The sequence below is a fragment of the Cyprinus carpio genome, chromosome A7 (assembly GCF_018340385.1).
Source record: "Cyprinus carpio isolate SPL01 chromosome A7, ASM1834038v1, whole genome shotgun sequence".
NCBI lineage: Eukaryota > Metazoa > Chordata > Actinopteri > Cypriniformes > Cyprinidae > Cyprinus > Cyprinus carpio.
The window spans coordinates 15,645,249-15,670,258 of NC_056578.1; the positions used below are offsets into that span (position 1 = coordinate 15,645,249).

General features: G+C 34.5%; 2 protein-coding genes and 1 long non-coding RNA gene across 4 annotated transcripts; 1 reads left to right on the forward strand and 2 right to left on the reverse strand.

The window, feature by feature from the left end:
• Window positions 1-2,531: 2,531 nt before the first annotated feature.
• On the reverse strand, window positions 2,532-4,244 carry LOC109057995 (metallo-beta-lactamase domain-containing protein 1). Of its 2 annotated transcripts, none has more exons than XM_019075216.2 (2): window positions 3,796-4,244; window positions 2,532-3,705 (listed from the first exon to the last, which is right to left on the reverse strand). In XM_019075216.2, the coding sequence occupies exons 1-2, from the start codon at window positions 4,198-4,200 to the stop codon at window positions 3,466-3,468; spliced, it is 645 nt and encodes a 214-aa protein (XP_018930761.1). In that variant the 5' UTR covers window positions 4,201-4,244; the 3' UTR covers window positions 2,532-3,465. The 2 variants fall into 2 exon arrangements, with proteins under 2 accessions (XP_018930761.1, XP_042615839.1); XM_042759905.1 differs by having other exon boundaries at window positions 2,532-3,702; window positions 3,793-4,244.
• A 5,948-nt stretch (window positions 4,245-10,192) lies between these two features.
• LOC109057996 (mannose-P-dolichol utilization defect 1 protein-like) lies at window positions 10,193-19,197 on the forward strand. The gene is made up of 7 exons (XM_019075218.2): window positions 10,193-10,348; window positions 16,734-16,799; window positions 16,890-17,022; window positions 17,183-17,268; window positions 17,379-17,497; window positions 17,588-17,698; window positions 18,193-19,197. Exons 1-7 carry the CDS (start codon window positions 10,231-10,233, stop codon window positions 18,313-18,315), a joined length of 756 nt encoding a protein of 251 aa, XP_018930763.1. The 5' UTR covers window positions 10,193-10,230; the 3' UTR covers window positions 18,316-19,197.
• A 1,209-nt stretch (window positions 19,198-20,406) lies between these two features.
• LOC109057997 lies at window positions 20,407-24,693 on the reverse strand. Its single transcript, XR_006160434.1, has 3 exons — window positions 24,553-24,693; window positions 24,228-24,254; window positions 20,407-20,654 (listed from the first exon to the last, which is right to left on the reverse strand). It is a non-coding gene; the product is annotated as an uncharacterized LOC109057997 (long non-coding RNA).
• Window positions 24,694-25,010: the final 317 nt, after the last annotated feature.

The following is a 25,010-nucleotide window of genomic DNA, read 5'->3' on the forward strand; positions in this document are numbered from 1 at the left end:
ATTATCACAAATGTGCAATAAAGTTAAAATAGAGGTTTTTTTTTTTTAAAGAGTAAAATGCTTTAAACATCTGGGTACATTCAGATCATAGTCAAAAAAGCCTGACATAAAAGTGGTTGAATATGCTATTACTCTTGATACACATGTACTGATGTAATTCAGCAACAAAAGTTAACTTAAATTCCCTTTTTTATTTTTTTTTAAAGAACATTATTTTATTATATTTTGCCATGTTAACATAAATACATTAATATTAACATAACATTGACTATTATTAAAAGATCTGGATAAAATAATAATAAAAAAAAAACATATTTACATTTATACAAAAAAATTGACCAATTTTATTTGAAAATTAACAGTAAGGTTGTTCTGCCACATTTTCTCAGTCTGTTATTCAATCTGTAAATAATGTTTTTTTATACTGTTAGTCAGTGGAGTACATTTTGTAGGTCCTTTCTTGTTTATTACTATACACATTTGCTAAAGGTCACAGATCGATAATGAAGACTGATACGTGTCCGTGATAAATCTTGATACTGTGTTGTCTGGCTGTTGTCATGTTGAACTTATGCCACCTAAAGGAACAGAGCATAATTTAGATCCACTATCAAAAAATTGTATAAGACACCATGCTGAAACCATAAATCAATCTTTCTATTAGATATTGCATGACTATTAGTAATGCGGTAAATGAATCATTTGACCTTTAGAAATGAAGTCACCTTTGTATCTAGAGTACATACCTCTTTGTGATTGCATGTTCCACAGATGCAGCCAAAAAGACCGTTGAGCACCTGGAATCCACAGAGCAGCAGCTCTAAACAAGCAGCCACCAGCAGGGCAGAAAACAGGCCAATATTAAACACCACAATATTTTCTGGCTCTTCACAAATGTCCCAAATGTCAGAGTTTCCCAAGTAGCTTTCAGGGCTGCAAACAATCAAAAATATTGTCACATTAAAGAAAAAGAAAACAGTAGCTCTCCACAAGCACAGAGAGAAAGAGCCTCTGTTCCTCTCTATTATTTTTTCCACTAAATGTTCATTTCGAAAAACAACCTCTTAGGCCCTTTGAAATGGGATGGACAATTCATTTTCATACCTATTAAGAAATGGTCTAGTTCATGTAACATTTTCAAGCCTGCAAACTTTTCCATGAATCAGTCCAACCGCAGCTATAGTGCCATTGTACAGGGCACCAGCCACACCAACTGCTGCGAAGATAATGGACAGGAACGTCTAATGGACAAATACAACACAATTAACAAGGGTCACTAAATGGAAACTGTAGAAGAGCATATTTGATCAAGTTTGGAATGACATGAGGGTGAGTAAATGATGATAGAATATTTCTATTTTGGGTGATTTCTCTCTTAAAAATGATGAATATTCAATTTCAAAGTAAAGTAGACACACCAGCTGTATTATTGAGGTGTATTAGAGTGTAGACCTCAAAAAAAAAAAAAAAAAAAAAAAAAAAAAAAAAAAAAATCCATGACTTGGAAAAACTCTTCCCACAGCGCTTTGCACAACAGCCCTGTCTCCCAGTGCTGTGGATGTGGATCGCAGGGATCAACACCTAAAACGGAAAATAGTAGCTATATCAATGTATATTAAAGATATGTAGCCTACAATGTATGCTCTCTTTTAAGGATATTCAGGTAAATAGTGCCAATAAACTGGTCAGACAACATCAGCAGAAACTTAGTGACAATACGATGAGAAAGGGCAGAATTTCCTCACCAAGATGCCTCCTCCAACAACACCTCCCATGTATTTGATCTCATCTGTAAGACGGTGGAGTCCCTCTGCTGCCTTCTTGGAATAAATGGTTTGAAAATCAGGGAAGAACAGAAAAATGTTGCAGATGATGGACAGCAGTGCCAGTGGATAGAGACAGATGGCAATAAACTTGGAGCACTTTCCTGTACACATGATGTAAATATTTTGTTTAATTAAAATGAGAAATATTAAGTAGACTTCAGCAGTGCTAGCCTTTCTTCTCGGGTGCTAAAGTAAAGAGAGGATGAATTATATACTGTATTTGACTAGACTAACACACCTACCTGTGATCAGGTCAGTTACTGATGTCACATTTTCATGATTTCTTAGTTGCCATAAAAATGATGACTGTACTTTGAATTACCAGTGTCAGTCTGTCAAAAACTTTTTTTCTTCTTTTTTTTTAATGTAGAAACATTCTGAATGGATGCTAGACAGAAAAACAGTGTTATGAGGAAAGGAGACATTGTTCTTATAAAGCTTCTGTTATTGCTAACCAATCATACATATAAACTTAATGGGTGCAATATAATCTATTCACTGATGTCGTATGATAATTATTATATCCTGGCATCTATCTTTGATGTCAGATATCAGTGAATGTTATTATTGTTGGAGTTGAAGGCCTGCATGTTGCTCTTTACTGAACTCTGAACCTTTCATTGCATTTATGTTCAGATCCCACGTTCTCTTATCAAAAATCTATAAACCAGCAGCGGAAACTCTGACCAAGTTCATACTAGCACATCAGATATTTGCATAATTTTATTCCATATAAAAACAGCATGTCAAACCTATTGGGTATTGGGGTATTTTTGACATTAATGAAATTTACCTGATCTTAAAGTCAGGTAAAGTACATTCCTGACCTCCAAAATGTAAAATGTTGTAAAGCAATAGCTCAGCGAGTAAACACTTACTATAACATTTAAAAGCAATTTACATCCATTATTTTTGACAGCACTCATGCAGAGTGAATGTTCTGTACTACATGAATAAGCATTCATTCTTAAGCTGATGCTGCAGGTCCTAAAGAAGGTTTGGGCTGAGGATGAGAACAAAAACACATGCAAACATAGTAAAATGCTGTAAATCATATTTATATTGACACAAAATTATCAAAGCACATATTTTGACAGGCTATGATTTAACATTTAGGTCACATAAAAATATATAAAATTATAAAAATCATGCAAATGGTCTTAGATTGCTTGTTGCTACTCTTGATAACTTTATTTAATTGCCTATTGTGTAACTCTTCATAAAGCATTAAGATGCCACACATAAAATGTCCATCCGCAGACTCTTTTTGTCAAAGTCCCATCTTTGACCTCATTTACTGCTGAATTACAGCATATGACGACAATCGTATCTTCCATAGCCATTTTTTGTCACATGATCTAAAAACAAGATTAGCCTAAAAATAACCTAAGCAAGTGTGTCACTGCCTTGAGCACTCAATACGAGTAAACTGAAAAACTAAGACTGAAGTATGAAGCCATGGTCAACACTGATAAATGAACTCATTTCACACCTACAGTAGGTGTACATTGTCAACACCAAGGCCCTATTTTAAAATCTAATTTTTTTTAAATGCCTTAAGACTGTTGATATAAATAAATGTGTTCTCTGTGATCAAGGCTTCATAATTGCTCAATAACAAGTTTAGGAGTCAATGCCATTATTCCCTGTGCACTCTAAATAATGGCCCGTGTCCAGGAATGATCACATCAGCAATCTGCAACGCCATTTGTCGGTTGCTCTCTTGTATCTGAGGATTCTCGCTCAGCTCCTTCCACGAATCTTCATCATGGCAACGTTCAAACAAGTCTCCAGCAACAAGGACCGTCCCCTCTGATGTCCCCTTCACCTGGACACTGACATCTCTACCCATATGGCCAGGTGTGGGAATGACTGATACCGAGGATAAAGTGGATCATGTTACTTTTCAGTACACATAGACCTTTTGCTAGTTTAATTATGGCCTTATATGACATGATGAATAACTTACAAAATCATCGATACGGTATGGCTCTCCCTCAGCCAGCTGGTTAGGCAGATATCGATCCCCAACGCTAATGTCACACCCCACGATTATTTTGGCGTTTGGAAACAACCCCAAGTTTCCCACGTGGTCAGAGTGACCGTGGGTTCCGACTACTGTAGCAACATTCTCTGGTGTCAGACCCTTCTCCTTAAGTTTCGCGACCAGGAAGTCTCGATCCCATGGACCTCCGGTGTCTACCAGAATGGTCTGTGGTCCGGTAATTAAAGAAATAGTGCCGTCAGCTCTAAACGTCCCGTCTGATTCAGCTGTGCAGTAGCCCTCTTTCAATACTGAGACGCTATATGGTTGGCCTGAAATCTCGGAACTTAGTCCCGATTCACTTTTTCTTATTGAGCGATTCACGTTCATTTCAGCCTGTGTAAGTCTTCTTCTTCTTCTGTGGCTTTTATTTGGCGGTTTGCAAACTAAGTACATTACCGCCATCTGCAGGACTGAAGTGTGAACTCATTGGGATATACAGTATTAAAGTCTACTCTGTGTGTACATTAATATATATATATATATCATATATATATATATATAGATAGATATATAAATATATAAATCCTATATTAAATCCTGTTTACAAGCTTAGTTTCTTTTAGAAAAGTCATGACAGCCTTAGTTATATCTTGTGTGCCAGGCAGTAGTTCTTTCCCTTTTTCAGAGTATTTCCTGCATATTAAGAGTACTTATTTTATACGTTCCACTTCACCACAATGTATGCATAATCCTGTCTGGTGTTTTCCTATTAATCTTAAGTAAACTATTTAACCTTGTGTGCCCTATTCTCAGCCTTGTTAAAATAGTTTCCTCCTGTCACCTCAGATTACTGTACTTTTTAACAATCACCTCTTTCTGAATGCTATATAAATGTCTTTCTTTCTCCTCCTGATCCCATGTATCACATTTTATTAATATTGGTTTTAATGATAGCTTTAATTTCTGATTTACTAAGTGGTATTTTTATATCAGGGCTTCTTTTGCCAATTTATCCACCTTTTCATTTCCCAATACCCACATGCGCTGGAACCCACGTAAACTGTGTAACTTTTTTGTTGAGTTTGTGTAAAAATTAAATGATTTATTTAATCTAAAAGATCTTGCCTACACACAGATTTTAAACTCTAGATACTTGTCAAGGAGGACATGGAATCTGAGCATATGACTATCTTATGCGGCTTAACATCCTCTACCCATTGTAGTGCTAGAACAATGGCCATTATTTCAGCTGAAAAGACTGATAGGTGATCTGAAATTCTTTTTTGGATGTTAATATTGTATTTTGGGATGAATACAACTGCACCGTTTTTGATCTTAAGATGCATCTGTGTATATCTGTAATGGAACTTATATTCCTAGCCTTTGCATGCCCTATCCACCCCAAACTTATAAAGTTTGTCTCATGTTCCCAGCACTCTGTCAATACACTTTTGACAGGATGCGAAACACTTTGTCCCTGGATATTAACCCAATATGCCAACATTATCCCAAATTAGGTTAAATAATTTTAGTACTATTTATCTGTCATGTATGCCAACGATTTGTAACTCCATCTCTTCATGGAGTAGTCTGTCGAGCACTTATGATTGCTCTTCTTAACTCAAACATGTTTAGAGGCAGGTCGAGTAAACTATCTGACATCTCATCTTTCTTTAATCAATTAGGGTTATCCATTAATATGTCACTCCTACACTGGGCTTCTTCTGAAAGATTATCTGAGCTATGAACTTTCTTAAATGTTTTTACTGGAAGTTCAGCCTTATGCTGCCAGCCATTCTGTCTGCACTGATCATCACTGGTAACTCATAATTCCTTCTAATCCCCCCATTTTCCTGATCATATTCCATACATCTGACAGTTGTACTTCTCTTCCAATGCTATCACAGAACTGCCTCCAAAAAGCACGCTTTTGTGTTTTTATTGTTTTCCTTATATCGTCTGGGTCCATTTATACTGGATCATAGCATCCATAGAATGCTGTATTTTAAGTTGCCTAAACGCTTTATTTCTTGCTTTTAAAGCTGGTTTACAATCATCATTCCACCAGGGTGCGTTCTTGATACGCCTAACTCCTGTAGTTTTAGGTATTATTTCCTCAGCCGACTTATTGTTGAATATATTTACATCCATCTGGTTTTCCTCTTGTAGAGTCATACATCTGTTTTCACAAATTACTTGAAAAACTTCCCAATTTAACTTCTCCAGTTTCCATCTAGGACTTCTCTTTTCTTTTTCATAACATATCCTTGTACCAACTGCAGTATACAGGATAATGGTCACTCCCTATATTCACACTCCATGTACTGATCCCTGATATTACAGTAGATACAAATGTCAGGTCAAGTGCCGTTTCTGTATTTTGTATACTGTTATATCGTGTTCCCTCTCCATTATTAATACACACCAAATAATTATCATCAATGAATTCTATAATAAGTTTCCTGTTCACATCAGTATTATTACTCCCCCATAATGAATTATAAGAGCTCAAATCACCACACCACACATTTTCATGCAAAGGACCCACAACAGCTTCTAAAATGATTTAACTTCATTTTTCACATGGATTACAGTTCACTGGTAACTCATAATTCCTTCTAATCCCCCCATTTTCCTGATCATATTCCATACATCTGACAGTTGTACTTCTCTTCCAATGCTATCACAGAACTGCCTCCAAAAAGCACGCTTTTGTGTTTTTATTGTTTTCCTTATATCGTCTGGGTCCATTTATACTGGATCATAGCATCCATAGAATGCTGTATTTTAAGTTGCCTAAACGCTTTATTTCTTGCTTTTAAAGCTGGTTTACAATCATCATTCCACCAGGGTGCGTTCTTGATACCTAACTCCTGTAGTTTTAGGTATTATTTCCTCAGCCGACTTATTGTTGAATATATTTACATCCATCTGGTTTTTCCTCTTGTAGAGTCATACATCTGTTTTCTCACAAATTACTTGAAAAACTTCCCCAATTTACCTTCTCCTAGTTTCCATCTAGGACTTCTCTTTTCTTTTTCATAACATATCTTTGTACCAAACTGCAGTATATACAGGATAATGGTCACTCCCTATATTCACACTCCATGTACTGATCCCTGATATTACAGTAGATACAAATGTCAGGTCAAAATGCCGTTTCTGTATTTTGTAAGCAGTACTGTTATATCGTGTTCCCTCTCCATTATTAATACACACCAAATAATTATCATCAATGGAATTCTATAATAAGTTTCCTGTTCACATCAGTATTATTACTCCCCCCATAATGAATTATAAGATCAAATCACCACACCACATTTATCATACAAGGACCCACAGCAGCTTCTAAAATGATTTAACTTCATTTTTCACATGGATTACAGTAATTAATAATATCAATACACCCTTTTCCAGTCCATACCTTAGCCTACCCATAATTGATTCCATAATCTTTATTTATTTGTACCTTATATATTCATCCCATTTTGTATAAATGTAGCTATTCAGCCTGTGTATTGGGATAACCTTGCAAAGAAACAAAAAATTACCACATCTAAAATGTATTTTTCATTTATAAGCTTCTACGGAACATCACTGAGGACAAACTATCAAGGTATCTTTTGATATCGAAGATATGGAACCACATTTTGCTGAAAGAAAAAAACAAGTCAAATTTTATACACATAACTGTTACTGGGTATTACTACTACCACTACTACTACTACTACTAATAATAATAAATATAGCTGCAAGCAGCAATTACAGGGCAAAGCACTGCAGGAGCAAACTTCAGACAAACGGCGGGAATGAGAATTCTAAACCGTTTTAAGATTATTTTTAGGCAAAATGGCTTGAAAACAATAAAGACAACAACTTGTAGTAGGTTTATTGGCATATCACGTTTGACCAGTAGGTGGCGCTGTTACCAAATCAGTGGAATGGTCAGTGAGGCATGAGCTATTGCACATACAAAATATGGTGTCAGTATGTCAAGAAAACTTTGAAGAGAGATATAGCCTTGTAGTCATTTTGACACAGTGCTTAAAGTTTATATAGCCGGCGCGCTTTAATATGAAAACGGTTGATTCTATCGACACCGAAATCCATAATGTTTTTGTCAGCACAGTCTGAAGATGAATTTATTCGATTTTGGTGAAAATCGGACCAAAGGTTGATAGAGGAGAGCAAAAAGTAGGTTTTTCAACATAATAAATCAAAATGGCCGATCGAAAGTTCGGCTTATTATGACATAATTGATATGTATGTATGTTGTCGGCATGACCCAAGAAATATTTTTGAGATCAGTTTCATTACAATGAATCAATGCAATCAAAAGTTATGAATTTTTCAAAAATGCTAATAATTAAGAATTAATGAAGTCAAGGAGGACATGGAATCTGAGCATATGGTACTATCTTATGCGGCAGTTAACATCCTCTACCATTGTAAGTGCATCGAACAATGGCCATATTCAGCTGAAAAGACGAAGGTGATTGAAATTCTTTTTTGGATGTTCATATGTATTTTTGGGATGAATACAACGGCACGTTTCGATTTAAGATGCATCTGTGTATAATCTGTAAATGGAACATTATAGTTCCTGCCGCTTTGCATGCCCTATCCACCCCCCAACTTATAACAGTTTGTCTCATGTTCCCAGCACCTCTGTCAATACCTTTTGACAGGATGCGAACAAAACACTTTGCTCCACCCTGGATAACTCCCACCAATATGCCAACATTTTATCCAAATAGGGTTAAATAATTTTAGTACTATTTATCTGTTCATGTTATGCCAACGATTTGTAACTCTCATCTTCTTAGGAGTTAGGTTCTGTCGAGCACTTATGATTGGCTCTCTTACCCACTAACCCCAACCATGTTTTGAGGCATGCGTAAAGTAGCGAAACTATCTGACATCTAATCTTTTCTTTAAATCAATTAGGGTTTTTATCCCTTAATCTGTCACTCCTACACGGGCTCTTTTTTTTTTTTTTTTTTCTGAAAGATTATCTGAGCTATGTGAACTTTACTAAATTGTTTTTACTGGAAGTTCAGCCTTATCTAGATTGCTGCCAGCCATTCTGTCTGCACTGATCATCACTGGTAACTCATAATTCCTTCTAATCCCCCCCATCCTTTCCTATGATCATATTCCGATACATCTGACAGGTTGTACTTGCCTCTTCCAATGCTATCACAGAACTCTGCCTCCAAAAAGCACGCGCTTTTTGTGTTTTTATTGTTTTCCCTACTATATCGTCTGGGTCCATTTATACTGGATCATAGCATCCATAGAATGCTGTATTTTAAGTTACCCTAACGCTTTATTTCTTGCTTTTAAAGCTGGTTTACAATCATCATTCCACCAGGGTGCGTTCTTGATACGCCTAACTCCTGTAGTTTTAGGTATTATTTCCCTCAGCCGACTTATTGTTGAATATATTTACATCCATCTGGTTTTCCTCTTGTAGAGTCATACATCTGTTTTCACAAATTACTTGAAAAACTTCCCAATTTACCTTCTCCAGTTTCCATCTAGGACTTCTCTTTTCTTTTTCATAACATATCCTTGTACCAACTGCAGTATACAGGATAATGGTCACTCCCTATCCACACTCCATGTACTGATCCCTGATATTACAGTAGATACAAATGTCAGGTCAAGTGCCGTTTTCTGTATTTTGTATACTGTTATATCGTGTTCCCTCTCCATTATTAATACACACCAAATAATTATCATCAATGAATTCTATAATAAGTTTCCTGTTCACATCAGTATTATTACTCCCCCATAATGAATTATAAGAGCTCAAATCACCACACCACACATTTTCATGCAAAGGACCCACAACAGCTTCTAAAATGATTTAACTTCATTTTTCACATGGATTACAGTAATTAATAATATCAATACACCCTTTTCCAGTCCATACCTTAGCCTACTTATAATTGATTCATAATCTTTATTTATTTGTACCTTATATATTCATCCCATTTTGTATAAATGTAGCTATTCAGCCTGTGTAATTGGGATAACTTGAGTGCAAAGAAACAAAAAATTACCACATCTAAAATGTATTTTTCATTATCGCTTCTACGGAACATCACTGAGGACAAACTATCAAGGTATCTTTTGATATCGAAGATATGGAACCACATTTTGCTGAAAGAAAAAACAAGTCAAATTTTATACACATAACTGTTACTGCTATTACTACTACCACTACTACTACTACTACTACTACTACTAATAATAATAATAATAACAACTATAATAATAAATTTCAACTAAGAAATATTTTGGGCCACTAATCTCTTTAATCGCAAATCGCGGGAACACAAGTTACTAGAAGAGTTTCCATAAATAAAGGGGACGCCGTGACATCACGTGACTTGTTTTGACGTTTGCATCATGGCGGAAGAGGTTGTAGAAACATCATTCATGGACCCTTTCAAAGATATTCTGGTTAATTATTTAATGCCAGAAAAATGTTATGACGAGTTCTTTTTACAGTTCAATCTTCTGCACGGTAGGTTCACATTTGACGAGTTTAGCGGTAACTATAGATAACTGGAAGATATTTCAAAGCTTCTTTCCTGGTATGCTTACAACGATTCAGTGATAAAGTGGATTTTTCTCTTGTAAAATATAGCTCTGGTAGTAACTGCATTATCGACTTTAGGGGAGATATTCTTATTTATTTAAAATTAGTCTTCAGTAGTGATCATCTGACATAGAAAATATGCTTCGTATCTCTTAAGTGTTTCTCTGAGCTGTAAATGTGTTTTATTCTGCTACTCCTCGTCAGCTTCACTACCTCGCGCTTGCTGGTGCGGTAAAGTTGGTTTTGTGTTGGACATTCGCCGAGAGAATTAAGGGACTGTCTCAAAAGTGCATAAAAATAATAAAAAGATATGCATTCCGAGATTTAAAAAAATGCAAAACATCATACAAATGAAAAGTAAAGATGTGAATTAAATGCTAAACCATTAATACATATTTTAACATATGAATTGGATGTTCACCATGCATTAAGTTATTACATATTACTCCAACATTTTCTTTTAACTGATAGAAACAGGTGATGCTATGGTACATTCAGTAATACTTTTAACACCTCTTACACAACCTGGATTTTGGAAAAGTAATTTAGTCTGTTTTTAAATAGTTTTTTTAATATACAAATCTATTACTTTCTGCTCATGTGATCCAATGATGTCACACCATTTGTGATATAATCACACAATCCTGATACACATCTTACATGACTTGGATTTTAGAAATATAATTTTGTGTATTTTTGGTTAATTTTTGAAATATTCAAATCTATATAACTTCCTGGTCATGTGACCTCATGTTGCCACACCCACTGTATGATATTCAGAAACATTTGTCAAAAACCTCTCATGCAGATTGTGGAAATATGTCTTTATATATCTAAATGTGTGTGTGTATAAACAAACATTTCCTATACATGCATTTTTTTAGGGAAATCTGATTTTGTGTGGTTCTCCGTACATGACAAAATCAAATCAATTATATTTGAATGGTCATGTGATCTAATGATGACACTTTGCCTCTAATAAAACTGCAAAAATGCCAAAACAACAACTTGGATATGAATAATCAAAAAAATCTAATGTTTTAATTAAGCAAAAAAGAAAATAAAAGAAAATATTTTGTACACATGGATTATTGAAAGTTGTCCATGGCTTTTAGTATTTTAAAATCTCATGAAAATTATACGTTGAGCAAAATTTGACCTGATGTGGGCGTGAACGTAGGGTTCTTAAACTTATTTTTCTTTACACAAACAAAAATGACACCACTAAAAATTCTGACTTACAATTTTGAATTATTAATAGACAAATTTGAAAAGGCCCTTACAGACAAGCTGATTTGATGGTTGTATAAATGAGTGGTACAGTGGACTATCCACTAGGACATTTGAGGCCTGCTGGCTCATGGGTTCAAGACTGACTGGAATCATGTCCTGACTTTATTCTCCCACTGTTGGTCCTGCATACACTTCACTCTTCTAAAAATAAAGAAAAACATAAATTAGTAAATTATGATTGTTCTTACATTTTCTACATAAAATTCCCTTTTCAAGCATTTCTCAGAAAATGCCATTGATGCCTGGACCCACCAAATTACACAAGGACTAACAGTACAAAAAAATCTGTACTATAGTACTACTAAAATAAATGTTTGATAGGCACATAATATCGCAATGTAAAAAAATTTGTATGAGAATTTTTTGTGAATGTGAACCTTGTGTAACAATATCAGGTCGCATGACTAAGAAGTAAAAAAGTTTTCAATAATTATCTTAAAACAACCAAAATACATTCAAGAGAAAAAAATATGAACGTACAATGTGTGAAAGATGTTTATGAATATAATACAGTTGTTGTGGCAACATGAGGTCACATGATCAGTAAGTTATATAGATTTGAATATTTGAAAAGTTCACCAAAAATACACAAAATCATATTTCCAAAATCCTGTTTGTGTATGATGTGTGTCAGAACAACAATAATAACACTCCAGGGTCCTTCGGTCCAGATGAAGTGCCAAGTCCTTTAACAAAGCCATTGTTCTTATTGCTTGTAAGTTTGTAGAGAACTTAATAGATTCAAAGTAGAATTTCATTTCAAGTTTAAATCTTAAAAAAAGAGATTTGCATTTAGAAAATTTACATTTATGAATACGATATTTAGCTAATAGGAAAATAAAGTATATGAAATAAATATCACTTTCCTTTTCAGAATCATGAAAACCAAAGATTACATTTCTATACATAAATTCAAAATTAGGATTCACGTAACATTTGGTAAAACAAGAAATGTCATTGTGTGAGAGCAAATAATTATAAATAGGTTCTCTAAACAGAAAGAACAGTTGGTATTAATATCTTTCTTTAAGAAAGCACTTATCTGTTTAAAATCTATGAATCAACTTAAATGTAACTTCTCTCATTTTGTTAGTTATCAGGTATTTGTGAGCTAATGACCAAACTTTCTTCCAGGGAATATCACTTACAAAACCATTCCTTACAGAAACACACTCCTCCTGAAACAAAACTGGAATTTTCTTACTGTTTTTTGATTTAGATGACGAAAGGCACTGCTTACCAACAAAATATTTACATAGATCCACTGAGTGACAAGAGATTGGAAAAGAAAGACCTCTAAAAAGCATTAGAACTGCATCAGAAACAAATACAAGCTCTTTTGAACTAACAAGAATGTCACCTTTATCTAAGAATAACTACAGATTGAACCATTTTGATTGAAAAGTTGAGACACAAAAAAAATACCATTTTAAACCAGTTATCAAAGAAAAGAGATTTGTGTTTATACAGTAAATTCTTGTTATTCCAGACAAGAGTGAGGTGTAAAATTGTGTTTAAAAATGATGGACCAAGCTAAAAACATTTGTCTACAAAAATAGATAATTATAGGGATTTTCATAATGCTAAAATTACACATTAATAAGAAACCTAAACCATCTAGTTTGGAAAAAATAACATTAGGGTTCCGATTCCATATAGATGAGGGCTTATTGATACAGTTTATCCAATTTATTTCAAAGGTATAATGTGTGTCAAGTGTGTGCGATGATATTACAGCTGGTGTAATATCATTGGGTCACATGAGCAGAAAGTTATGTAGATTTGAAATATTAAAAAATTCACCAAAAATAGACAAAATCATATTTCCAAAATCCAAGTCATGTAAGATGTGCCTCAGGTGTGTGTAAAGATGTTACAAATGTGTGACATCATTGGGTCACATGAGCAGGAAGTTATATAGATTTGAAAAATTCATAACAAATTCACAAAATATATATTTTTTCAATGTAAGCTGTGTATTTTATGCTGCATGTATGTTTAAATACATTGTAGGTGATTTGAGCTCTTTAGATAAAACAACCAAAAAGGTTAAATAGATTTATTTCATTAAGACATTGTTTACTTACATATGTATAACAGTTAAATTAATCATATAAATGTTTAAAATTGTCTTTATCTATACTTAATCTATTTGCCTAACATAAACTAAACATGCAAAAGGATCACTTTTTTGTGTTTTAATGGAATAATGCACATATTTAACCAAATTTATTGTGGAAACTTTTGAGACACTCCCTAACATGACTTGCCCAAGTCTGGTCATTGCAAGAACTTTTTTTTGTTGTTGTTTTTTTGTGAGGATTACTATTAATTTTGATATTATGCTTATAAATGTGATCTGAAGGGGATGCAGCATGATCCACGACTATTATACGATTACATATAAATTAATGCTGAAGAAAACATCCAATGTCTAACGAATGTCCAACATAAATCCAACTTTACCGCACCGCGCTTGCTGGAGGAGGTGCTGGAGCCATACGTGTCAGTTTCTTACTGGATACTAATAGTATGTCCTCGTAATCATCGGGGGGTTTTCCGTAAAAGATGCCAAAACCTCGGAATCTTTAGGTTTTAATGAATCTGTGTTAAATGTTTCATTAAATGTTTCATTTGTTGGCAAGCAATGACCAGACTTGGGCAAGTCATGTTAGGGAGTGTCTCAAAAGTACAAAATCCAATAAACTTATGTTAAATATGTGCACACCTTTAATGAGGTGTGTCTGTCTCTGTCCCTGGAATCACTCTTACACGACTTGGATGCTGAAGAACATCTTAGTCTTTTTAATACTGTATGCTCTGAGGTTTTAAATATCACTGCTCCTTTATAAACTAAAAAGTCAAAATCTAAAACTGAACCATGGCTAAATGATACCATCCGCTCTCTGAGGCGAGCATGTAGAAGAGCTGAACGCAAATGGAAAAGTGACAAGCTACAAATCTTTTATGAAATGCTGAAACTCTCTGAGTGCTTTTCAGAAAGCTATGATATCTGCTAAATAAAAGTACTTTTCTCATTTAATTTTAAAATATTGTCATAGTTTAAAAGCCTTATTCTCTGTGTTAAATTCTGCTCTAAATCCTCCTGTAAATGTGATTTCAAATCCCTCAGTATCATTATGTGAAGGTTTCTCAAGGTTTTTCTGTGAGAAGATCACAGCTACAACCATCTGCTGACGTCTCACCTGAACTGGGCTGTTCTTCAGCCATTTGGAGTATCTTTGACCCAGTATCTCTTCTGTCTCTCAGAGAAACTGTTGATCATTTGAAACCCTCCTTCTGCTCTCTTGATGTTCTTTCTCCCCGTATTCTGAAACAAATTTTTGAATTGGTTGGAACATGTTTGGTGTCTTTTCTGAATAAATGCTTGAGCACAGGGACTATCCCCGACATACTAAAACAAGCTACTGTTACACCTCTCCTTCAGAATCCTTCACTTGATGATATTATTAATAATAATAATATAATTTTCGACCTATCTCGACACTTCCTTTTATTACAAAAAAATTGGAGAAAACGGTTCTCTATCAACTCCAGTCTTTCCTTAACTCAAATCAAATTCTTGAAACTTTCCAATCTGGTTTTAAGCCTCTGCATAGCACTGAGTCTGCTTTATTAAGGGTTTCTAATGATATACTGTTAGCCACTGACGCTGGTGACTCTGTGATCCTAATACTGTTAGACTTAACCTCGGCTTTTGATGCAGCTGATCATAAAACTCTTTTATCCCGACTAAAATTTTATGCGGGCATCCAGGGAACTGTCCTAAGTTGGTTTAGATCCTATCTAACAAATAGTAGTTTTTCTGTCAAACTTGGTAACTTTTTTCCTCGCCAACCCAACTCTCTTGTGGAGTGCCGCAGGGGTCTATTCTCGCACCCATTCTTTTCTCTCTGTATTTGCTTCCTCTGGGCTCCATTTTCAGAAAGCATGGTGTATCATTTCATTGCTATGCAGATGATACACAAATGTATTTGCATCTGAAACACAACAAAGATTCTGCCCTGAAATCTCTTTTTGCATGCCTAGAGGAATTAAAAATGTGGTTTTCTCAAAACTTTTTATTTCTGAATGAATCCAAAACCGAGGTTATAGTCTTTGGCCCCATGACAACTTTAATTGCAGTAACATTGATCTGGATTACCTTTCTCCAACTTCATCTTGCACTAAGAACTTAGGTGTTCTCTAGGACCACAACCTCAAATTTGAAAAACAAATAAATGCGGTGATTAGTTCTTGTTTCTTCCAGCTAAGTCTTCTCTCTAAGGTCAAATCCTCTCTTTCTGTGAAAACCTTAGAGATTGCTGTCCATGTGCTCATTACATCACGGTTGGATTATTGCAACTCTCTCTACTATGGCATTGCCAAACACTCTATTGCTTGTCTCCAATTAGTACAGAATGCTGCTGCAAAGTTCCTCAAAAGAAAATATAAATTCGATCATGTATCTCCTATCTTAAAATCACTGCATTGGCTACCTGGCACCGAGCTATTTGTCCGAGCTTCTCTGTCCACACAATCCCACACGAAACCTGAGGTCTGGTGATCAGAGACTTTTGGCTGTCCCCAGATCATGGCTAAAGAAAAGTGGAGACAGAGCCTTTGCGATTGCCGGGCCTAGGCTGTGGAACAGCCTTCTGGCTTACATCCGAACGGCTCAATCTCTAACTGTTTTTAAATCTTCTCTAAAAACCTACTTTTTTTTCTTTAGCTTTTAATTCATTGTGATATCATATCATGAAAGTGTCTTTTTTTTATCTTGTATATTGTTCAGCACTTTGGTCAGCCCTGCTTGCTGTTTTTAAATGTGCTATATAAATAAATACAAACTTGAAATGTCATCTGCACTATAATTTACAATAATAGTGATGTCTATTTTATATGTGTTTGGTCTGTAGCTTGCATTAAAAATATGGTTATCTGTGCCTAAACATTCTCAAGCAACCCCCTGCAAAGTCATATTTAATCCTGATGACTTCTTTGTGATTTTCTATAGTGGATTGTCTGAAGATTGTAATCAGCAAAGGCCTGGGCATTGGGATTATTCTTGGTTCTGTATTAGGTATGAAAACTCCCACCTTCATCTTTACAACACACAGAAACCCAAACAATTTTCTTCTAACACTGATGTTTTGTGCATGTCTCTTCATAGTAAAACTACCTCAGATTCTAAAGCTGATTGGTGCCAAAAGTGCTGAGGGACTGAGCTTTAACTCCGTGCTACTGGAGCTGTTTGCTATCACAGGCACCATGGCCTACAGTATTGCTAACAGCTTCCCTTTCAGGTAAATCAATAGTGACGCCTTTTCATAATTATGCTAAAGTGTATATGGACAAATGTTTACCAGACTTTACACACACCATGCATTTATAAATATCAAACAACAAAGAGGAAACTGTTTACTGGGCACATAAAGATATAATAACGTGTTTTATTTTTGACAGTTCCTGGGGTGAGGCACTTTTCCTCATGCTTCAAACCGTAACAATTGGTTTTCTCATACAGTACTATGGAGGAAACACCATCAAAGGTAAGAGGACAGTTCGACATGTCTATTTAAAAAAAATGGTGTTGCTCACATTTATTTTAAATGTCAATGTTTATGATGTACCTTTTTGACTGTGCTGCGATTATTCGCAGGTTTGGGGTTTCTGGCAGTCTATTGTGGTCTGCTGGCAGTCGTTCTCTCTCCCGTGACCCCAGTGTCCGTAGTTACTACCATGCAAGCCTCTAATATGCCAGCCATCATCTTTGGACGGGTAAGTCGGCCAAAAAACAACAATGCTATCCAACATTGTTGCAGAAATATATTTTTCATGTAATCTATCCGATTTTTTCTGTGTCTTCAGTTAATTCAGGCTGGTACCAACTACAGAAATGGCCACACTGGACAGCTATCAGCTATTTCAGTGTTTCTGCTGTTTGCAGGCTCCTTAGCACGCATATTCACTACAGTGCAGGTAAAACCACTATAATGAGCTGTCATGCAATATTTTGGAGGACAGAAGTCTCTTATGCTCACCAAGGCTGCAAAAAAAAAAGAAAAAACTTTTAATATTGTGAAATGTAGTATTATAAATTAAAATGTAAAGCTGTTTTCTATTTTAAAAATGTAATTTATTCATGTGATTGTGAAACTGACTTTTCAGTAGACATTACTTAAGTCTTCGGTGTCTCATGATCTTTCAGAAATCATTCTAATATTCTTATTTGATGCTCAAGTAACTCTTTTAATAGTACCAATTTAGAAAACAGTTGTTCTGCCTAATATTTTTGTTGAAACCGTGTAAAAAAAAATTAAGGATTCTTTGATTAATAGAAAGTTCAACAACAGCGTTTATATATTTATTGTAGTGAAACTAATGTATGGTCCTCTTTGGCATTTATATTCATTTTAAAATGGTTTGAAATAGTTCCATTGATAAATTCCCATTTTAATGTACCCTGTGTGCAGGAAACGGGAGATTCCCTCATGGCTGTCACCTACATCATTTCTTCTTTCTGTAATGGTGTGATCGCAGCTCAGGTCCTCTACTACTGGAACAGCAGCCCTGTCCTCAGGAAGAAGACTGAGTAGATCCGAACAACAGGCAAATTCAGTGACCACTTAATTTGACAAAGTGCACTGGACAGTCGATCAGGGAATTAGATGTACTTTAATCAAAATGACGGTTCTTGTGAAATTAAGCTCTGTCACTTGTTAAAAGCATTTATTGTTAACATATCAGTGCTTACTTAAGAGGCAGGCACAAATACTGTATAATGAACACATTCAAGTATTCCAGGTGAACTGAAGTGGACCAAAAAGCCAGTATGGCGAGGGGTGCTTCTATAATTATTGAAGTTTTTTCACCTTTTTATTACTTTTTATGGTAGTGGGCTATTTAATTAGGCTGTTAAATTTTTTTGAACTTTCTTTTCTTTAGGGAAGGAAATTGTGTCCTTTGCCTTCTTGCCTTCAACCATAAATTTATAAACATTATGTAATAAATCTTCATATATTATTGCTGACATACTGTCTTACAGTACTGTCTTATTGCTCACTTTACCCTGGCTCACTTTGTGGAAAAAAGTCTGCCAAGATTTTTCTAAATGTACATTTCAGAATTGTAAAAATTACCAAAATATTTTAAAATTGCACATATAAATAGTGTCATCATATGCTATAGGCAGCCCTACTAGAACATCATAGGGGAACTATTATCCCCACAAGAAACTATTAGTTTTTTGTTCTATGTAGACAAATCCAACCAAGTCTTCCAGAATCTAGAAATGCCCATGTTGCTTTACACTCTAGAAAAGACATTCTGTTGCATTTGACAAAACAAAGCTTTTTCTTTAGGTTATGTATAGAGTCTAGTGAATCGATTACAGTTGTATTTCTTTAGTTGCAGTGGTCATGCAACACGTAGCCATGCTGTTGAGTGTAATTGTAGAAATGTACTACAAATAACTTATATATATATATGTATATATGTATATATATATATATATATATATATATATATATATATATATATATATATATATATATATACATATATATATATATATATAGATGTTAGTATTCACCAATCAAAAGCAAGTTTCAAGCTGTCTGCAGGTAAAAGTAAATTTTTATTTGAATGATGGAAATTGCATATTTGCACATTTACATTTGTGAATTTATTTTCCATTTTTGCTTATGATCATCTGTTGTTTATTGTTGGTTTATTTCATGAATGAATATTACAAATGGCTGTGATTAAATTTTTTTCCATATCTAAAGTTGCAGTGTACTTCTGACCACTGAGTAAAATCATCTGATAATTTGTAGTGTTTGTTGTATGAAAGGCTTTAAAAAAGACACAAACAGTTGTAGAAAAAAAAAAAACATTTAAATAAACAAACTGTTTCATTCTTATATGAACCTGTGTTTTTGCATTTATCCATTATGGATTGTTCAAGTTAATGAACTGTGATACGTAATTGTACCACCAGAGAGAGACAAAGAGTCGATAAAAATACAATTGCTATCAATTTTCTCCACTGGATTTATTATGTACTATACAAATATGTTATCCACAATTTGATTTGAATTTAAATCAAATCTAACCCTAACACATAATCTTACGGGTTTTGTATAAACATGCATTATCACTCTAGCATGTACTTATGTAATTATCAAAGATCCTATTACTATGTAGTTCCTTGAGGTGTTCATCATTTTGAAGTTTTGCAACCCATTCTCTACCTATCCTCAAGCACTACTCTTCACCACGATGGTAAACCTATAAAACTAGAACATAAAAGAGACACCTTTAAATGCCAAAATAACAGAGCAGTAAATAATAATAATACATCTCTCCTTTATTAATCTTGTGAAAAAAGACACAAAATAACACTTAATTTCAACATGTATTCTCCTTACACGATCTGACGCAAAGCATGTTGGGAACTACAAATCTGCTGCAACCCAGTTTAAGTTCCACTTCCTAACATAAACTTTTGGGATCACCTAACTTTTTTCTATTAAGTACTATGAACTTTCAGTAGTATTTCAGTGAAACAAACTCATTTTATTTCATTAGTTTAAACTCTTCAGTTTTACAGTGAAGTAGAAAACATGGAAAGAAGTATTATTTCTGAAATCTGAATAATTTTAATTGACTACAACGAGTTGAATTCCTTTTTTTTTTTTTTTTTTGCAAAATGTGGTTTAATGTTGCAAAATGCATCCTTTCTAGCTGGATGTGACTTTAACTCTCCCAGGTCTGTCATTTTTAATGCTACTTTAACTTATAACATGCACTCCTGCACTGCAGTTGCCTGTTTTTGGTCCAGAGTTACTTATACATGGCCGTTATTTCTCGTGTGCTTAAATCTCTCTCTTTGCCCAAATTGGTCCAGATGAATTGGTTGCTCTGTCTTCTAGATCTACAGAAGGAAGACCATCAAGAATGTCAGAGCAGGCAGACAAACAGAGTTAAACAGCACTGCTTGAACAATAGTACTCATGCACTCAGACAGGACGGCATCTAATGAGAGTGTTTATCTAAATATTAAAAGTAGTTATAGCAGGAAGAGCAAATCATTTCTCTAATATAAACTCAAATGATAGACTTATATTTAATTTCACCTTATTTATGCACAGACACTTAAAATGACTTATGAAATGACAATAAACCTTACATTTAATTTAGTCTTAACACTGACAACCAATTTACAAGCATATCATTTCAAATGACATCTTTGATTAATTAACAGTCATTTAATGGATAGTTACTCCAGTCCCATGCAAAAAGTTTTCTGTGCCTTTATTTTACCAGGGTAAAAACTGAAAATAAAATTAAACTAAGAATGGATGTGTGACGTGATATGAAATGTGTGTGAGACGAAACAATGAAACAATAAACAGGTAAATAATTTAAAATAAAGCAAAAAGAATGTCCATATCATCCACCCATTCTCCAAAATGCAAATCCTTTGTAAATAACGTAGTGGAATTCTCAAATCAATTATGACAAAAGTTTACAAGTACCATAAAATGGCTAGAAGAAAGACACTGCGAAAAGCAGAAAGCATCTGATCTGATGGATCTCTTCTCAACTCCACCCCCAGCTGCAACCGGCTATTCTTGCTGATCAGCAGGGCTAGGCACATGTCAACACACCTACTGTCAATGCTCATCAGACCCCATTTCAAATAAACTGTCAGACAGAGAATGAATTTTGTTTTTGATATTTACAGTTGAAGATAGCTAAAGGTATGAATGAAGGTCATTAATAGTGTAAATATCCTTGCACTACCATTAAAAAGTTTGGGGTCAGCACATTTTGTTTTTCTTTTTTTGAAACAAGTTAATACTTTTATTAAGCAAGGACACATTAAATTAATCAAAAGTTACATCTATAATGTTACAAAAAAAAATCTCTTTCAAATAAATGCTGTTCTTTTGAACTTTCTATTCATCAAAGAACCTTAAAAATGTTCCACTAAAGTATTAAGCATAACCATTTTCGACACTGATAATGATAAAAATAGTTTCTTGAGTACCAAGTGAGCACATTAGAATGATTTCTATAAAGGATCGTGCAACAAAATTCAGCTTTTCCATCACAGGTATAAATGTACAAATGTGTTTAAAATATATATATATTAAAATAGAAAACAATTAAAAAAGTTGTTTTTAATTGTAATAATATTTCACATATTATACCCTTTTTACTGTAAATCAATATATTTACATAAAATACTTCTTTAAAATCATTCAAAAATCTTTCTTTTAAACAGTATAACTTATCTATGTTAATAATATTCAGTGGAGTAAGGACAGAGGTTTAGTTAGTTTTTGAGAATGCAGGGTTTTTTCTTGACAGTTAAATGAATGTAGGCCTATTATTAAAATCCATAATGTTGGATGACACAGTCTGTTGTTTTGTTTGTCAGGTCTGTTGGGAAGCCCTCAAAGTTTGGGCTATATTCTTCTCTTACCTCACCTGAGAAGGAGACTGTTTCCCGCCGGATCTATATCTTTTAATCAGCGGTATGCACCACCACCTCCCCACCTATGTGGGATGCTTGACAAATGTCCTATATCCAGGCTACAACAGCAGATTTCCTGTGTCAGACCGGTTTGTCAAAGACATCTTTAGCTCCCAGCTTTTTGTCAAAGCATAGACAATATAGTAACATCATAGGTATGCCTGTTAACATGCATGATAACATTGCATGCGTAAAATCACAGGTGATGGTTTTATCTTTTTTTGGAATAGTAATTCTGAGTATCTTGTTACACTCTGCCTCTGTTTCACCCCACCTCGCTCTCCCTTGATTTGCTGCAAGACCAGTCTTGCCCGGGGTGTGGTGCACTCATTAGTGTTAGATGTCAATCACTCTTTCATTGCTGCACAAATGCTTCCTCTATTAACCACATTAAGAAATGTACACGTGCTCTGTCAAAGCCTGCCGTAGATACCCAGAAAGGTGGGTTTAGACCTCAGGGGTCTCTGCATTTTCTATTTTTATCAAATGCATTTTTTTTTCTCTTCACTGTTCAAAAAAGTCCTGTAGTTTGTACAGAAAAAAACTGACGGAATAATTGTGTAAAAAATACAGTTATAATGTAAACATATTTACAGAACAATCTGTACATTTTACATCTTAAAAGTGTCATGTATATTAATAAATAGATTAGATTTTAAACTGGTATATCCAACAGCACTTTTCTGCTGAATTATCAAGCCTATGCTGCTACTAAAACCAATTATTTTGTACCATTAACATAGACTGATAACCACTATAATAACAAAGGTGATAAAGCAAGATGAACAATCAAAGTTCATCACAAGTAGACTTTCCAAAGGCTGAGGTAAATACTAGTTAATTGTAGCACGCATGGCATGAAAATAATGCGATAAACATTAATTGAACAATATAGGATGTATCATAAAACCCTAACTGATAACAAAACTATGAAGAAACACAATTATTTAAAATACCAACAAATGTGAAGTGTCATCCAGGGAATTCTGGGAATGTCAGTCTACAGCTCTTCACTTTAGATAAGATCCATTACAGTTTTCCTGTATAGTAAGGGAACACATCAACATGTTTTATGGTAGCATTTTAGTCTTTTAAAGTTTCAATAATTTTTACAGTGTGAAGTAATAACACACTATATTCAACTTCCTCTTCAGCTTTTTAAAATTCATTACGACAAACACTAATGTATAGGGGTATTACGGTTGTCTTATCCAAAACAACTTATTTTACCGTGGACACTGCCAACTATATGAGCTAAGCAGACAGGTAGACTACTGCTTTGGCCTTATGCCAGTCTTTTGATGTAGATATGTTTTGTTGACAAGCTGGAATCCGTGTGTTTCATTTTTAATTTCCCTCTGAATAAATAAAGTGAGAAACGTATGAGGTACACACCTACTCCAACTTAAAATAGCATCCAAATCTTGATTTTAAAAGATAGCTCAAGATACAGGAAGTTGGCGTGCAGATTTGTCACTATACCTTGTTTTTTTGTTCTCTTATCTTTTACTTTTTTATGCTGTGCTTTTTTGTCTGTGCACACAACACAACACACAAAGTATACACAAACAGATTTTTCTGTTTAAACAGGTTTCATATTATTAGCTTAAAAAATTACATTTGACGTGTGGCAGACACAACATTGACTGTTATCGCATGAGTCTGGCCACCCTCCTGTTATTGCGTGACAGGCAGTGCTCATCTAGGCTGACTCACACATGCGTGTATCCAGCCTTGGTGGCATTTCAACCAACCGTAGCGACTCGGTAAAAAAAAAAAGGAAGAAAAATTTACGCCCACTCACTCACCTGTGCATACACAACGTCTGAGGTAAGACTGACAAGTCATCGTACAAGTGAGTTATTAAACGCTCTAATGTAGGCCTGAAAAATTCAATATTTAGTATATAGTAAGCTTAAAGAAATAGCTCACTCAAAAATGAAAATGATGATATTATTTACTTACCTTCAAGCCATTCAAGCTGTTGTTTTTCTGTAAAACAGAAGTGAAAATAAATACTAAAGAATAGTACTGAGCATGCATAGCTTAAGACATTTTGAGACAACCATAACAGCCATAAACAAAACATGCTGACAAAAAAAGCAACATGAGTGTGACACAAAAATTGTTTAAACATGTTCTGGACAATAATGCAGCATGCTGCTGTAGAACATATACATTGTTTTCCTTTGCATAACTGAACTCAAATCAAACATCTGAATTTTACAGTAAATGTGTCAATTCATACCCACAATCACCAGGTTGTTCATATTCGCAGTTTTTAGTTCACCTGTTGAAGTAGTGAGAGCCTGTGCGTGTGTGCGTGCAGGAGGGGAGCGGCTCCCTCGGAATGCATGTAAATATTATGCACCCCCAGTTTCCAGGGCAACCATTAATCTCGTTTACGGGTTAATGACGAAATTGCAACAGGCTGTCAGCTAATTTAAAACTTTATATATATATATATATATATATATATATATATATATATATATATATATATATATATATATATATATAAAACGCGACTTAATTAATAAGCTAAAAACACGTCAAACACATTCAGTCAATTCTCTGACATCGAATTTTGGCCTTAATCTGCAAACTGGCAACCCACAGTTTACAGTTTGTTGAAGCCTCACTGGTCGTTGCTAAGTGATTGTATGTTTCTCAGTAGAACATCCAGCACCCCCACCCCCCACCCATCTCGACTTCCACACTCGCCCTCTTAACCCCCCCGGCACAGTC

Excerpts from the sequence above, each read along its gene's own strand:
- LOC109057995 (XM_019075216.2), bottom strand. The coding sequence starts at position 4,200 with ATGAACGTGAATCGCTCAATAAGAAAAAGTGAATCGGGACTAAGTTCC. Across the intron at positions 3,706-3,795 it reads CATACCGTATCGATGATTTT|GTATCAGTCATTCCCACACC; the intron begins GTAAGTTATTCA and ends ACTTTATCCTCG.
- LOC109057996 (XM_019075218.2), top strand. The coding sequence starts at position 10,231 with ATGGCGGAAGAGGTTGTAGAAACATCATTCATGGACCCTTTCAAAGAT. Across the intron at positions 10,349-16,733 it reads ACAGTTCAATCTTCTGCACG|TGGATTGTCTGAAGATTGTA; the intron begins GTAGGTTCACAT and ends GATTTTCTATAG. Across the intron at positions 17,699-18,192 it reads GCATATTCACTACAGTGCAG|GAAACGGGAGATTCCCTCAT; the intron begins GTAAAACCACTA and ends CCCTGTGTGCAG.